Source organism: Nannospalax galili, unplaced genomic scaffold (assembly GCF_000622305.1).
Source record: "Nannospalax galili isolate Female #2095 unplaced genomic scaffold, S.galili_v1.0 scaffold698, whole genome shotgun sequence".
Lineage (NCBI taxonomy): Eukaryota > Metazoa > Chordata > Mammalia > Rodentia > Spalacidae > Nannospalax > Nannospalax galili.
In genome coordinates this window covers 2,853,935-2,869,570 of record NW_008341886.1, presented here as the reverse complement: position 1 = coordinate 2,869,570, position 15,636 = coordinate 2,853,935, and the positions used below count along the sequence as shown (strand labels likewise).

Genomic DNA, 15,636 nt, shown 5'->3' with positions numbered 1-15,636 from the left:
AGATGTATAAATACAAGGTAAAGAGAGGCAACTGGTACACAACCTCCAGCATAATCCCTAAAGGAAAACTGTGCTATAACCCTTCTCAGACTTTAATAAGCTCTTTTTAATAAAATTTATAAACAAATTAATCAATAAATTACCTCAAATATATATATATAAAGAGATGAACAATTATCTTAAATATTATATTGTATAAATTTTGGGATATCCTTGTAAGCCTTGAAGTAGGTTTTAAATAACCAAATCTCCGTTTAGAGTTTAGAGATGTTTTACACAGGCTTAATATATAGACTTGGAAAATATTTATTCTATATGAAACATATCTAAACACAGAGATAAATTGCATCCTGGAACAGAAGCAATCTTCCTTAAAAGTTAATTTATATTTTTAATAGGAACCGTGTTATAATTTAACAATTTTAGTTTACAAGAGAACTTACAAGTCAGTTTGATATCTAGTAAATTATTTAATAATTGTTTTATTAGTAATAAACATAAACCTATACATTCATAACAGTCTCATTCAATAAATACTGTGGTTAGACACAGTGTCACAACAAACCAGTTTCAAAACCAAGACCTTGATGAATTTTTTGATCAGATGTATATGAAAGAAACTCTTAAAAAGCCAGCAGTACTTTACATATACATCCATACACACACACACACACACACACACACACACACACATATGTATATGTATGAGAATCTCATATCAAAATGGCTGTGGTAGACAAAGCCATACACATTGATGATGTAGAATGAAGCAACTGGTACATATTTAAGCATCATCAAATTGATGTTTATAGCTTTTAGCATAATCAATTGTGATGCTTTAGTTACTGAGGAATTTTAGGCAGAAGATCTCTTTTTTAAAAAAAAAATCTATCCTGTTGTTTATTAAGTATTTAAATTTATCTTTGTATTTACCATACATTTTACATTAGTCTGTATTAGTGACCAAATAGAGAATCCCATTAACTATTTTTACTATAGATAGTAATACCCTCTGTTGAAATTAGTTCCCCTCTGTTGAAATTAGTACACCTTAGCTGTTTTTAACTGTACAGTGTATTTACTCTTAGGCTGTTTTGTTGTTCTCCTTTTCTTGTCACAGGGTTAGGGGGCCAGCCTGAACTTAGAGAAGTTTTGGAGAACATATCTTGATATAATAGGCCTGAGTCTGAAGTGGGAGGGCCAATCCCATCTCCAGAGTCAGCGTCTCAGTGAGCTCAAACAGCATGTGACAATTTACCAATGTAATTAATACAAAAAGGCATTTGATTTTCTTTAGCCTAAAAGTTTTTAAATTGTTTATCCATATTTTACTTTTAAACTAAGGCAAGACTGTTAACTTGCATGGTGAATTCCTTTGAAGAGGATTGTCAGTCTGGATTAGAAAAAACATTTTATAATTTATTATACATGATCTTGTATTAAGTACCCATGACCTGGTGAATAAGAAACACAGAAAACAGTGGTACCTAAAAGAAAATGTAAAGAGACAATATCATAATGCTCTTTTCTTTTTAGTCTATCTATGACATTGTAAGTAGACGGTACCCAGGGAATGATGTAGCAGGGACAAAAGCAAGCATACAGCAATTGAGCATCAGAGAGGGAAATACTCTGTTCCAGAGAAAAACAGGCTTAGAATCACAATGCAGAAAAGGGGACCAGTGGAGTCTGGATCCAAAGTCTCCCATCCAAGTAGACTATCCCTTTTAACCTCTCATTGTTGTAACTATGTGTTGGTAGTAGCTTATCTCCTGTGGGCTGCAGTAGCCGCCACTGTGGCACATCCCCAGAGAGGGGAGAAAAGGCCATGACCCGCCCTGCGCGTGTGCCCTCGATGCGAGCCACCTGCCATCCGGGTGCACTTGGCACGAAGGCATGCCCCCCCAAGGGGAAGCCTGCAGGGGCACGGAGGACTATGGGAGAAAGCCCTCCACGTGGGGCAGTCCTCTCGGACGAGCCCCTTTCCCAAGAAAAAGTTTATGGAAAAAAATGGCTTTTAAAATCTTTTTTTCCGTTTGTCTATGGCACAAGCCTTGCTGTTTTAAATCCCTGGTTTTTGTTTATGTTATGGGGCAGGTCAATTTAAATTCTCACCTAACTGGTTTAGCTTGAGCCTGAGTGCCCTGGGTGGGGGTGGCGTAACAAAACAGATAAGGAAGTTTGTTATCTTAGAAGTGGATTTCAATGTTTGTGTGAAAATCCCTGCATGCTAGAACTTTGGGGATTCTTTGTTTCTAGGGGTGTTGTTCAAGATAGAAAAGGAAAGGGGGTGAAACGCTGACTCCTAGGGGAATATGCCTGGGATCAAACCTTGGGATTCCGTCTAGTCCACAGCACAAGCCTCAATGACTCAGACTGAAAGTAAAAGGAGGAAAGAGGAGAGACTGCCGATCCTCAAGGGTGGGATGGCCAAGGCAAAGCTGCCGCTACCCTCCTGGAGAGAGGGGGTACTCACTCTGTGCATTCCTAGGAGCCCCACGTTGGGTGCCAGCTGTAGGTCTCTCCCTCCCCTCGAGGGCCATTGGCCACTGATCCACGTGGACAAAGGGAGCAGAAGCTATGAACAGGGTCAGGATGGCCAGTGTGCATGACGGAAAAGACTTTCCGGGGAGGCAGATTCAGTGATACAGCTCTGTTTATTCAGTGGGGGTCAGGGGAAATATAGTATGGAGGCAGCAGCCAAAGCTCCAGCTGATAGGTGCTCATAATATAGAAAAAACCTGGGGGCAGTTTTATTGCAGGTAACTATGCCAAAGGTAATGTTCCAAATAAGGTCAGGCATCCGTGTTTGAAGGCACTTTCCAGGTAAGTCAGGCAGAGAGCAGGAGACCCCTGCTAAGAAAGGAGTCGACCTTAACGGCAAGGTTCCCCAACAAGCAAGCACTCTACTAATTGAGCTACATCTCTAGCTAGGTCTTTCATTATGTAGGCACAGTTTTTTGTTTGTATTGTTTTCCCAGTGCTGGGAATTGAACTTAAGGCCTCATCCATGCTAGGCAAAGCACTTTACCACTGAGCTATATTCCTTGCCCTATGCAAGGATACTTTCCTTTTTTAAAAAAACTTAACTGTAGCTGAAATACATAAATGACATGGACTACTTATGGAGTTTAGAATATTTGCACTCGTCAGAATTTCCCTAGTACGTCATCTAGCTCCCTTGTCTCACAGGAGAAAACCAAGTGTTGGGAGGGGCTGGCTAACTTGGCTTGTGTGAAGCCGTACAGTGCTGTGGAAGCTGCTCTGGTGTCCCCAGGCTCCTCTTAGGGAAAGGTCGTCTTTCATTTTTTTTGTCACAGGTGTATTAGTTCATTTTCTTCTGCTTTAACTAGATTTTTCTTTGTTTGGTTTTATAGGTGTTACTGCAGAAATGCAAAACTTAGTCCACCGGCGGATTTATCCATTTTTACTGATGGTCGTAGTGTTGATGGGAATCCTGTCCTTCCAGGTCCGCCAATTTAAGCGCCTTTATGAACATATTAAAAATGACAAGTAAGTCTAGAATTCTATTCATGGTGCTGTCATTTTGTGATTTTTATTTAATGTGATAACTTATATGAGAGAAATATGCTCATGTTGTGGACGTTGTTTTGATGTAGGATCAACAGGGTTTGCTAACGGATTGAGTGCTGGAGGTGAAAGAGAAGTGGGATCAGGACTCTGTTGGCCCAGCTGCAGGAAATACAGAGCTGCAGCTTAAGGAGAGCCAGGGGAGGATAACAACTGCTCCACTTTGGCCTAAGAAGGCTTGAGTCCTCTGCTTTGATGGTGTCTCACAAAGATGCAGTTTATAACTGTCCATGCTATTGCCTGGGAGTTGTTATAGCAGCACTAAGAGCCCTGCCTCTCATTGTGTGTGTGGCATTTGAGACAACAGATCACAGAGTCGCCTTAGTTATTCAGAGGATTCCTAAGACTAGTGTGTTTAAGAAAGAAATTTAAATTACTCAAGGCTTCTCCAAGAAATGTACTGACAGAAAAAATACAAGTACTGTTAGGCAGAGTAGCTGGTCAACTCTGAGGGCAGGAAGGAGGGTGCTCAGCATTGAAGGTCCACTCTTCTCATGCTTTGGTGGAGGAGGGGTATTGCAGACAGAATTCTAGACTGCACTGACTGGGGTCCTTCTCCTCCTTCGTGCTGGAAACCCACCTGCTCTTACTCTTTTCCTTCTCGGTCCTCCCGGGAGTCTGCTCATCTGCCTCTTACGTTTTGATTTCACATTTATATTAGCACACAGAACATTGTTTCATTATGACATTTTCAAACCTAATTTTTATTGCCTACCCGTCTCCTTCCCCCTCTGCTACCTTTCTATTCCCAGTAACTTTACCTCCTTTCTGCTTTCATATCAAAACGGGGTTTGTGGTTTCTCGTTATTAATTTCCTGTACCTACAGGCCAGTGTATTCCTCGACATGTGCTGTCCTTGTACCTACTGTTCCTTGTAGTTTCTAGTCTGTTGCCTAGAATCTTAACACTAAGCTGACATAAAATGTGAACCTTGGGACTAGAGAGATGGCTCAGTGGTTAAGAGTATGTACTGCTTGTGCAGGATCAAGTTCAATTCCCAGCACCCACCTAGGGCAGCGTACTATGACTCCAGCTCCAGGAGAGCTGATGTCTCTGGCCTCTTTGGGGACCTGCACTCATGTGCAAACACACACACACACACACACACACACGCACACACACACACAGCTACATGTAATTGATATAAACCCTAAAAAAAAAAAAAAAGAGTGAACTATAAACAGATTCTTAAAATCCCCTGCATCCATCTGTTTACTGTGCCCACAAGTATCTGCAATTATGAGAACTTGTTGGCTGGTGAGTGCTGTGGACGCCTTGCCTGGCACAGCCGCTTGCAGCCTTTGCTGCACTGGTGCCTTCCCACAAACCACATACTGCTCCAAGGTGCCGGCCTTGTGTTCCTTCCAGACTTCTCTGACCTCCATTTGAAAGCTTGGTAGTTTGGGGATCTGAATGTTTTAGAAGAGGTAGCTCCTGGCTGCTCTGTGGAAGAGTGGTGTATACATGTTGAATTGTACAAGAAAGTGACTGCCTGTTCTCACATCCTAGATACCTTGTGGGGCAACGCCTGGTGAACTATGAGAGGAAGTCTGGCAAGCAAGGCACATCTGCGCCACCTCCACAGTCGTCCCAAGAATAAAGTGGTTATCTCCACTCCTTGACTTCCCCTTGCCTTTCTGTGTCCTTTTTTGTGGACTTCTCACTTTGGAGATTTTCCTTGTGATCTCAGCGTTTTTAAGTTAAATGTACTTGACTTGTGTCCTCAGCATTCAGAGCAGCGCTTAAGGCACTGCATTCCTCCTCCCTGCATCTGCCGGCATCACTGCTGTCTGGGATCTGTATATGTGTAAATAGATGAAGTTCCTTGATACCCTAAACCTTGGAGTAAACAGAATGCATTGTACATCTTTAAACAAAATGTATATTAATTTATTAAATCTAGTTGTCACTTTATTTTGGACCTGCTGTGACCTCGACAGAGATGTGCCACAGAGCAGTAGTGCACAGATGGGACTTTCCGGTGACGGCTTGTGGAGCATGGTTCATGGCATCCTAACAGATCGTACTGGGTAACTCTGTGTTCTGTCTTTGGCTATTCAGACCTCACCAGGAGCCCCAAAGGAAAGTAGTCATCAGAGTGGAGTGTCTGTGGTAAGGAAACATGAACTTTGGGCTTTACTGTCGGTCGCTTTTTGGAAATTATTTTGTATGACACCAAAGCTGTTGTACACTTTCTACTGCCTGATTTTTCTTGTGTCTGTGTTTGTGATATTGTACAGTATCTTGTGTAGGTGAGGAAATTGTTTTTAATTTTGGTAATTTAATATTCCTAGTCATCAGCATTGGGAGTTGGGTTTTGTGCTTGTTACGGGCATGTCTATACTTAGATGAATTACAAATGAAGGTTTTCATTAGTCCCCTCTTCCCTTTCTGTGCAGCTCCCTTTTTGTCAGCAGTGGCCAAAAGTGTCATGCCAGATTAGAAGTCTTATGGAATAACACTACCAACAATACTGCATTTCAGTTGGTCAAGGAATTCTGAGTGGCTTATCAAGTGCAGGTCTGGTTGTCATCTGGGGTTGACAGCAGCCGAGGAGAATGGTTCGAGCACCCAGTTTTGCCAGGTGCTGCACAGTGGTGAGGGTCAGTGAAAGCCTTTCTCCATCAGTAAATCTCAGTTTCCAAAGCTTTTGTTTACAGTAAACTGCAAATAAAACCAAGTTTTATTTGTCTAGAAGGAAGCTAGCTGAGCTGGTCTTTTAACATAGGAATGTATTTCATTAGAAAAGTGCTTATAAAATCTTAAGAGAACAGAATACTTACAAACCTGGTTTTCCCTTAGCCAAAGCTTCAAGTTTGAAGTTTAGAAGAATAGATAGTTGAGAACATCAGGTGTTTAGTGGTGATGATATATTGTAAGGGGAGTGTTGGTTTCTAGTGACAATTTAGAAGTTCTCATGGAGTGAGGACGCTGTAGCTCTTTAGAAACTAAAAGAATTTCCATATAGTATTAAAGACCCCTAAGTTCAAGTGTGAGAGATTTTTTTTTTAAACAAAAGTGAGCCAAACATAAGGTACCAAGTTAAGAGCAATGTGTTCTTTTATTTTCCAACAAAATCCCCTCAGTGATAAGCAAATACTTTAAAATACATTTGAAAACAGTATATTAAAGATAACCCCACACAGTGCTTAATATAGGATTCAGTGTTAGCACCATTTGGCACTTTGTAATAACCCTTTCTCTTGTATTTAAAATAAGGTCCTTGCTAGCAGACCCTACCTTTATTCATAGATTTAGTCCTACTATAAAATTAGGAGTGGTTTATAATGTAATGCCATTTGTCATGGGGTATATCTAGAAAAATTCTTTCAGGGAGGAAAGTATTACTGAATTGGGCATATAACTTATTTAGGTTTCATTTTTAATTTTTAAAGAATTTACAGATCTTGATATAGCACAAAAAGTTAAAAAACTGTTAATCTTGTGAAATTTCAAGTGAATCCCCTGCTTTGTTCAAAACAAAAACGCAGCACGGGGCCAAAATTTGGCGGACAGCTCTATGTTGTCTTAACTAAGGAATCCTCTCTGCAGTTCAGTTCTGCTTTGTCCTGTTTTCAGTAAGGTAAATCCTTTTGTAAGGGTTGGTCAAGCATAATATTTGCTAGGGTAGCATCCAGGTTTTATTAATGATCAGTAATTGTAAATATTTAAAACACATAGTTCGGTGTTTGTATTTGCTGCCCTTCTTACAGAGAATTTGAAAAGATTCAAGTTCTGCTTCAGGTTGCATTGGGCTAACACAGTCTTCAAGGAAGCTCACTAGGAAAGACCTGTTTGCTTATTATTTATAAATTGAAGACAAATCAACATTTCGGGGTTAGTTTTACATGACCAGAATGGTCACAGTTTGAAATGTGCAGTTCATTATTAGCAAATTATGGTTTGATTTTTTAAAAAAAACTATATAAAGTCCTAATAGTGTAGATGAAAACTGAAGACAGTGCCAATGTAAAGTGTGTGTGGCTAGCCTTAAACCTTCATATTTATAGGGGTTGTTGTGTCGCTCCCCCCTCCCCCAAAAAACCCCAAATGAGATGGGACATCTCTATTCCAGATAGAAACAAGTAATTTTTATTTTATGTCAACATTCAGTATAACTGTTTATTGTAAAATCTTGTCTTACTTCCCCACTTCATACAATAGAAAATAACTTTCCTTCTAATGATTTCATCTTAGGTATGTCATATCTGTATTGGCAAAATGCTCCATTAAAGTATAATCCTTGAATTTAGTTTGAATTGATGATTTAAGACAAAACAAAAAACACTGGACATTTCTACACTGTATTGTGCTTACACACACACACACACACACACACACACACACACACACACAGGAGCCTAGTGCTAGTGTGTAAGAACTCTGGCACAATTTTACAAGTTAGCTTCTTATTTTCATCTTCAGAATTGAGAATATTAAGCTATTTATTGTGATATATTGGTTTTATATTGTAATATTCAAAGTTCATGTTTCAAATAATCCTTTAGGCTGTTAATTGTCCAGTCATGATCAGGAAAAAACAAAGCTAAAATACCGTACCACTGAAGTATTATTACAGACCTCATTTGTGCAGATTCTCACTTTGCTTAAGCCGCCCTTAACCACAGTCATCTACGCTGACTTTGCTGGTCAGATGTTTTCAGTTTACTGCGTCAAAAATGTCAACAACCGACAGGAGGAAGGGCTGCTTTCCATCCTCAACAGTATCTCCGGCATTAATATGAAGGCAGTATACATGTTTCCATGCCTGTCTGTTTTGTATGAGTGCCTCATTTTATAGTTGTGGACATCATATAGTGCTGTAGATGAAAGTGGATGGCTGAGACCTAGGCATTTGTGGTAGGAGCTAAACACTTGGTGACGTGGGTCCGGCTTATTACAGCAAACACCTGCGCCCATACCACTTTTACGTGTACATACATTCAGAATGCCCCACTTTTACGTGGTCATTTGTTGCCTTGAGTTAAGAACAAAAACTGAATAAAGTGGATGTTAGTTGTAGCCCAGCTTTCCTTTTGGTTGTTTCACTACGCTGACCCATTGCTCTCAGCGTACAGAAACCGCGTGCTGTGAAGACACCAGTCCCAGCTAGTCCGGAGGAGGGTCGCTGGAGCTCAGGCCTTCGTGGCTAGCATGGGCAAGAGCTCCAAACAGATCAGAGTGGGCGTCGTTGGCGGCGTGGGTCCTACGGGCGTCAGGGACTGCAGAGGCCGCCAGCCGGCTGCGGAGGCAAGTGACGCACAGCCGCAGATGGGCCTTCGGGCCTGTGCACACCGCAGCCGGTCACCCCGCCGGAAGGGGAGCCACCTTGCTCCCCGGTCACCACACTGCTCTCCCTGGACGTGTCCTGGATGGAGACCGCAGGACCTGCCGGAACCACCGCCCCACTGACTCCTTCCTCCCCAGGAGGCTGAGCTCACCCCTACGCTCGCGGCCTACTTCCGGCCGCCTACTTCCCCAGCGCTCGCTTCCCGGGGACCCTGGGGTGCCCTCCGAGGCCGCGCCGCCGTCAGCCCCGAACCTGAGCGCCTTCTCACCGGCACCCAACACGGCCTCGACCAAATAGAGACCGGTTTGAGGCAACCTCGCTGCCTGGTGGGAAGAGCCTATTCGCCTGGGGCGTGGCCGCTGCGTCACCCCAGGGGTCACGGGGGGGAGGGGTCGCTGCGTCCCCTCTGCCTGGCACTCCGCAGTTCGAAAGCCGCGGGTTAGCCAAGCGTTCCCACTGCGCAGGCGCAGCGCTTCCAGGGGCCCGAGGCGCGTGCGCGTGCGCAGCGCGGGGGGGCTACGCTTCGCGGTTGCCTGGATACGGCGACGCCACAATGTGGACGCGAGCGCTGGGCGGGGCAGAGAGCGGCTGTGGGGCCTCAGTTCTGGAGGAGCTCGCTGAGGCGGTAGGCAAGGGTTCCCGCTCGCTGCGCCCCGCCAGCCTCCCAGCAGCCGACCCGTGATCCCCCCTACTGCACACCGTGATCCACGCCCCCATCGGGGCCGACGCTGTCTGCCGAGAGCGATGCCGCTTCCGCAGACCGTGTTCTGCGCGCAGCAGATCCACATCCCGCCAGAGCTGCCCGACATCCTGAAGCAGTTCACCAAGGCTGCCATCCGCACCCAGCCGGCCGACGTGCTGCAGTGGTCCGCAGGGTAAGCGCCTCGGCTCGCGGAACCCGGAGGCAGAAGTCCTGCTGGACCCAGATCTCCCGCGTGTAAGGTGTCACCCAGGCAGTCATCCCAAGGCTGCTCTGAGTAAACTGCTCAGCACAGCTCACAGCAATTGAACCTTCACAGACCCTAAGAGAACCAGACCCTCATGATAAGATCTCAGTGGCCAGTCATCCTTTTGATTCTACAAAAGTGCTCTTTGCCTCTTCCAAGTAGATAGGTTTAGACAAAAGGCTACTTTTAAATGACAGATAAAACTTTAATTTTCCATTAGCCATATTTTGCTAGCTCTGAATATGTAGCTAAGTTGGATTAGTTTCCTTTGGCTGTTGCAACACACGCCTGAAAAACTTGACTGATTAATGTAACAAGCATTTGTCTTTATAGTTGTGGAGGTGGAGCACTCCAAATCAGTTGAAGTAGGCTACAGAGTGTTGGCAGGGCTTTGGCATTTGGGGAGAAGTGTCTGCTTGGTTGTCCTTTCCAGGTACTAGAGCTGCTCTCCTGGGCTAATGGCCCTTCCCGAATCATGCCTTCTCTCTCTGCCTTTCTATCCTAAGGACCCTCGGCATGCATTTAGGAACCAATCTAGATCACGATAATTTCTTCATAAAATGACCACACAGAATACCATTCCACAGCTTCCAGGGACAGATCCCATATCTTAAGTTACCACAGGGGCAAAGTACCAGGCAGGACAGGTAGAGGGCAGTAGCAGTCATTCCCAGAGTGGAAAGCAGGTGACCTTTGTAAGCCTGGGCCATGTCAAGTGAATATGCAGATGTGTTTAATGTCAAACACCTCAGCCAGTAGCTGGGCCAGGAAAGGGAAGACCAAACCTAAGGGGTCAGAAGTGACTGAGGACAGCACAGCATTGGAGTCGGTCCCTCTAGGGCCTGGGGGTCTGCTCTTGCTGTTGACCACATTTCAGAAGCACTCGAGGAAGGGGGTGGGCATGAGCTTGACAAGATCAGCACAGTTCGAGGTCCTCCTGGCCTGTACTTGAATCCTCTGTCCCTTGCTACTCCTGAGGCTCAGGCAGGGGGTCATCAGGCCTACTTTACAGAGAAGCCATGGTCTGCTGCGAAGGTCAAGAGGGATTGCTCAGCAGAGGTCCAGGACTTAAGCCTTGGCCGTGTTAGGGTTTGAGAATCGAGAATAATTCCCACAGGTACCCAAAAAGATTATACAAAAGTTTAAGAATTTAAAGAGAAAAAAAGATAATAACCAAATGGTGGCTAGTCAGGCACAGACTTCACAAGCCAAATATGGAGTCTGGCCCAGAACAATAGCAGGCAGGAGCTTTTATTGGGGAACTCCATAGAAACCCACGTGCACCAAACATTTTTAAAAAAATAATTGGATGTCCCCATATCCTGTGTACCGGAAAGTCTTGATTGGTAGGGGCTGTCTTCAGGGCATTGGAATGTGCTGACTAATATCTTTTAGAGTCAAGTTTTTGTTCATACCTTATAAGGCTTTTACATGTACAATATGCCTGAGCTTGTCTGGGCTTGTCTAAAGAAGCTAGCCAAAATGGAGTCAGGGCATTCTGACTCTTCAGCTGCTGGTCTTCAGAGTGCATACTCTAATGACTGTGTTTGCTGGGGGCCTCTGAGACACTTGCATGCCTTGGGGCTGCCTATGTGTAGATACACTTCTGCCACGTCTCTCATTACCAGGTATTTTTCAGCTCTATCCAGAGGAGACCCACTTCCTGTAAAAGACAGAATTGAAATGCCTGTGGCCACTCAGAAAACTGACACAGGCCTGACCCAGGGACTCTTGAAAGTCCTACACAAGCAGGTAGGTGAGCCTCAAACTGCCTTGGTTCTCCCACTGGGCTGTGCCTCTCATGACACTAGGACATCAGCCCTCTGTCCCTGGGCCTGCCTGACACATCATTTCAAGATGACTGTCTCTCCGTTAAAGAACTCAAAATAGCTAGGTCTTCATGCATAGATGTGTGTGTGTGTGTGTGTGTGTGTGTGTGTGTGTGTGCTCATGCTTGCAGGAACATGTGTCATGTGGACATGTGGAAGCCAGAGGTCGACATCAGGTCTTCCTCAATTGCTCGTCACCTTATTGTCTTCGGACGGTCTCTCACTGAACCTACAGCTCACCAGTTAGGCTCGGCTGGCAGACCAGTGAGCTCAAGGGATTTTCTTGTCTCTTCGTCTCCAGACTAGGGTAGCAGACACACACTGCTGCACTCTGTACACAAACAAAGGCCTTGAACAAAGGCCCTCCTGCCTCAGCTTCCTGACTGTTGGGAATCCAGGTATGTGTCACCACACCTGCTGTGTGACCTTGATTTTTCTCATCACACAATTTGAAGTACTGTGTGTGTGCAGTGAACCCTGCACCTTCAGGGAAATGGATCACCACTGGAGAGAAGTAGGAAAGATGCACTGCAGTTGCTCAGTACTGTTCACACTGAAGTCTAGCAGACTGCAGAAGTTAGCAGCTTTCATGGGTAACTGGGCGTGGGGCTGTGCACAGCTTTAATCCCAGCACTCAGGAAGCAGAGGACAGAAGATGTGCGTTTGAGGCCAGCTTGGTCTACATAGCAAGATCTAGGCTAGCCAGGGCTACACAGTGAGTCCCTGTCTTAAAAAGAAAAAAAAAAAAACATTTATTTTCAGCTTTGCAATCATTCCTATTTAGGATTACCATGTTTAGGTGGCTGGATTTTTAAATTTTCAATTTTTGAATTTCTTTGTTTTTGAGAATTTTAAGGCAGGGATTTGCTACATAGACCAGGCTAGCCTCAGACTTGAAGTGTTCCTCTTGCCTTATTATCCTGAATGCTGGAATGACAGGTATATACACCACCTTGACTTTTAAGTTCATTTTTGCTTTGAGAAGTATCTGGACAGCAAAAAGCATATATCCAGTATCTGCATGCCAATTTCCTCTGTGTGTATGTGCGCGTGTGTGTGTGTGTGTGTGTGTGTGTGTGTGTGTGTGTGTGTGTATGTTATATGGACGTGTAGGTACACTTGCCTGTACATGTGTATATAGAGGCTAGAGGTTGACTCTGGGTATCATCCTGTATCACCCTGTACCCTTTATTTTTTTTCCTTCAAGACAGGGTCTTACTCTATAGCCCTGGCTGGCCTAGAACTCTATGTAGACCTGGCTGACCTGAAATTCGCAGAGCTCTATCTGCCTGCCTCTGCCTCTCAAGTGTTGGGATTAAAGACATGTGCCACCATGCCTGGCTTTCCAGCTTATTTTTCTGAGTCAGGGTCTCTCACTTAACCTAGAACACAAAGTTCCCGCTAGACTAGATGGCCAGCAATCCCTGGAGATCTGCCCCTGCTTGGTGCTAGGGTTTTAGTCACATGCTGCCATGCCTAGCTTCTTACATTGGTGCTGGACATCCAAATTCAGCTCCTCATCCACTGAGCCATCTCCCTGACCCTTTTCTGTGTTAGCTGTTGCTAATTCTGTCTAGCTGCCTCTCCCTGCCCTAACACCTTCTTACTCTCATCTCTGAGATGAGTTCACAGTTCACGGTCACACAGCACAGTCCATGTCTCCCCTGCCATGTGGTGGGTTATTTGGTATGTTTTAAGTCTTCACAAACATTGTATGTTTCAAAAGCTGTTCCTACTACATAGTATGTATATTGTGTTTTCTATGTGTTTTCTAAACAGTGTAGCCACAAAGAATATGTGGAATTAGCAGATCTTGAGAAGAAGTGGAAAAATTTGTGCCTGCCAGTAGAAAAATTCAGAGCTATCCTACAACTGGATCCTTGCGAGGACAAAATTGAGTGGATAAAATTTTTAGCGCTTGGATGTAGCACCCTGGGTGGGGTATGTACCTATAGATAGCATCTTAATAGCACTGTATAATTACATGCCTGACTTAAAAATAATTTGGGTTTCAGTAGCTAAAGGAAATGTTTTAATTACAACTTGGAAAAATAATTTTCCAGAGGACCGTGTTTTTCCAGACTTACTTGTAGTTATACCAAGTTTTCTTGTTGTTTTTTTTATGAAACCGTGAAATTAAAAAAAAAAAAAAAAAAAAAAAAAAGATACAGCAGAGAAAACAGAAACTCTTGAAATGTGTTTAGGTATTAGAGGAGACCGTACCAATGACTTCTTTTATTGAACCATATAATTTTATGGGTTTTTTGTTTTTGGTTTTTGTTTGTTTTTTGAGACAGGGTCTCCTTGTAACTCCAACTGGCCTGGAACTCACTAGACTGGCCGTGATGTCACAGAGATCTGCCTGCCTCTGCCTCTGTCTCTGGGGTTCTGGGATTAAAGGTATGTACCACCACACCTGGTTCAAACCATACAATTTTGGAAGCTGGTAAGTTTTTTCATCTGTAGAAGGAGGAATAAAATTGCGTTGTACTTGATTTATAGTCTATGTTAAATAATAGATACAAATTTGCTGGTGTTACAGTATAATTCAAACAACTTAGGACAAAGATGAACAATTGTCAGTTTGGGACACCTTAGAGTTAATGAATCCTGAATCCTGGGGCTTAGGTCTGAGATGGGTAGAGGCTGGCCTGGAGGATGTGGTTGGAACTTCTGGGGGCGGCTGGAGTCTGTTAAACAGGAGCCAGTGGTTGAGTGGAGGGAGACTTGGCCCAGTGAGTGAACAGTTTGGGCTCCAGTGAGCAGCTCTGCCACCTCTGAAGAGTGGTGTCAGGCTGGAGGCTACATGCTGAGCAGTGGTTGGGTGTGATTGTTTATGATTAGGCCTGGGCTGATTGTGTCGAGGCCTTGGCATTGGCAGACCAAATGTACTTCAAAAGCCGCTTGGTGGGGCAGTCCCTGGAAGGACACAGGAAAATGTGCTTAGTTACTAGAGTTTTTATGTCACGAATTCACTGGAAGCACCGTGATCTTTAGATTTTAATAACAGTATTTTGGATTAATGTTTATGGTTTCTGCCTCTAAACATAGATGTGAATATTGATCTTAACAGTGAGAAAACAGAACAGTTCAGGTTTTTGTCTTCATCTTCAACATCTCCATCTCCCCAGCATGAAAATTACATAGCACATTTCAAACAAAGTGGAATCTGTTGGAAAACAAGGTCCCTTAGCCACACAGTGAGTGACACTAGGTGGAGCTGTTACATTAAGGGTAGAGCCTTGTCCTCAGCAGGCACCACACACAACAGCACACCTTGCTTTTCTCTTTCTACTTTGTCCTTGGGAAACAAACTTACACCCAGAAGCACACTGGTCACAGCTGGTTCCTTCCTGTCCCCTGACTTCAGCCACTTGGACAGCAGCCTTGTGCCTTACCTTTAGCTTTCTTCAGGCTACGGGTCCCTTCGGCTTGTGGAAAGCCATGGTCACCCCCTGCTGGACTCAGTGGCTCTACAGTCTGAACTCAGGGATCAGGTTCAACTGGGAGAGCTGATGTTCTCCTTTCAGGGGAACTTGTGGGGGTGTCTGCTCTGCCCGGCCTCCCTCCACCCCACAGAGTGCTGAATGTGAGTTCTGTTTCAGAGGATGCTGTGCTAGCTGGAGGTCCAGTGTGGCCCCTGTGTAGCCTGCGGTGGCCAGAGATGCATTAAGAACACAGCTCAGAGTTCAAGGAGGTGCTTCTGTGCCATTTGGCATTAATTTTATACTTGAAAAAAGAAAAAAAAAAACCATCAAAAGGTAGAAAGGAAGAAGTAAGCTGATAAGTGTGTTAGTTACAAGGGAGAAAAGATTGATTTGGGCCCATGGTTTGAGAAGGTGGAGTGGCTGGTTCCGCAGTGGTGTGGGTGGGGAGTACTCACCTTTCTAGGATCAGGAAGCAGAGACTTCAGGCTCAAACTGAGCTCTAACCCATAAGGCCGCTCTTCCCACTTCCTCTAGCTAGGCCCCACCCCCAA

General features: G+C 44.3%; 2 protein-coding genes across 3 annotated transcripts in view; both read left to right on the top strand.

The window, feature by feature from the left end:
* March6 (membrane associated ring-CH-type finger 6) overlaps positions 1-7,843 on the top strand; it is a 74,931-nt gene extending 67,088 nt beyond the window's left edge. For both annotated transcript variants that reach the window (XM_008837637.2, XM_008837635.2), the window contains exons 25-26: positions 3,378-3,513; positions 5,101-7,843. In XM_008837637.2, the coding sequence (XP_008835859.1) occupies positions 3,378-3,513; positions 5,101-5,191 (227 nt within the window). In that variant the 3' untranslated portion in view covers positions 5,192-7,843. The remainder of the gene's footprint in view (positions 1-3,377; positions 3,514-5,100) is intronic.
* A 926-nt stretch (positions 7,844-8,769) lies between these two features.
* Positions 8,770-15,636, top strand: part of Ropn1l (rhophilin associated tail protein 1 like) — a 17,551-nt gene continuing 10,684 nt past the window's right edge. The window contains exons 1-3 of the mRNA XM_008837632.3: positions 8,770-9,756; positions 11,457-11,580; positions 13,437-13,598. Of these exons, the coding sequence (XP_008835854.1) occupies positions 9,626-9,756; positions 11,457-11,580; positions 13,437-13,598 (417 nt within the window). The 5' untranslated portion in view covers positions 8,770-9,625. The remainder of the gene's footprint in view (positions 9,757-11,456; positions 11,581-13,436; positions 13,599-15,636) is intronic.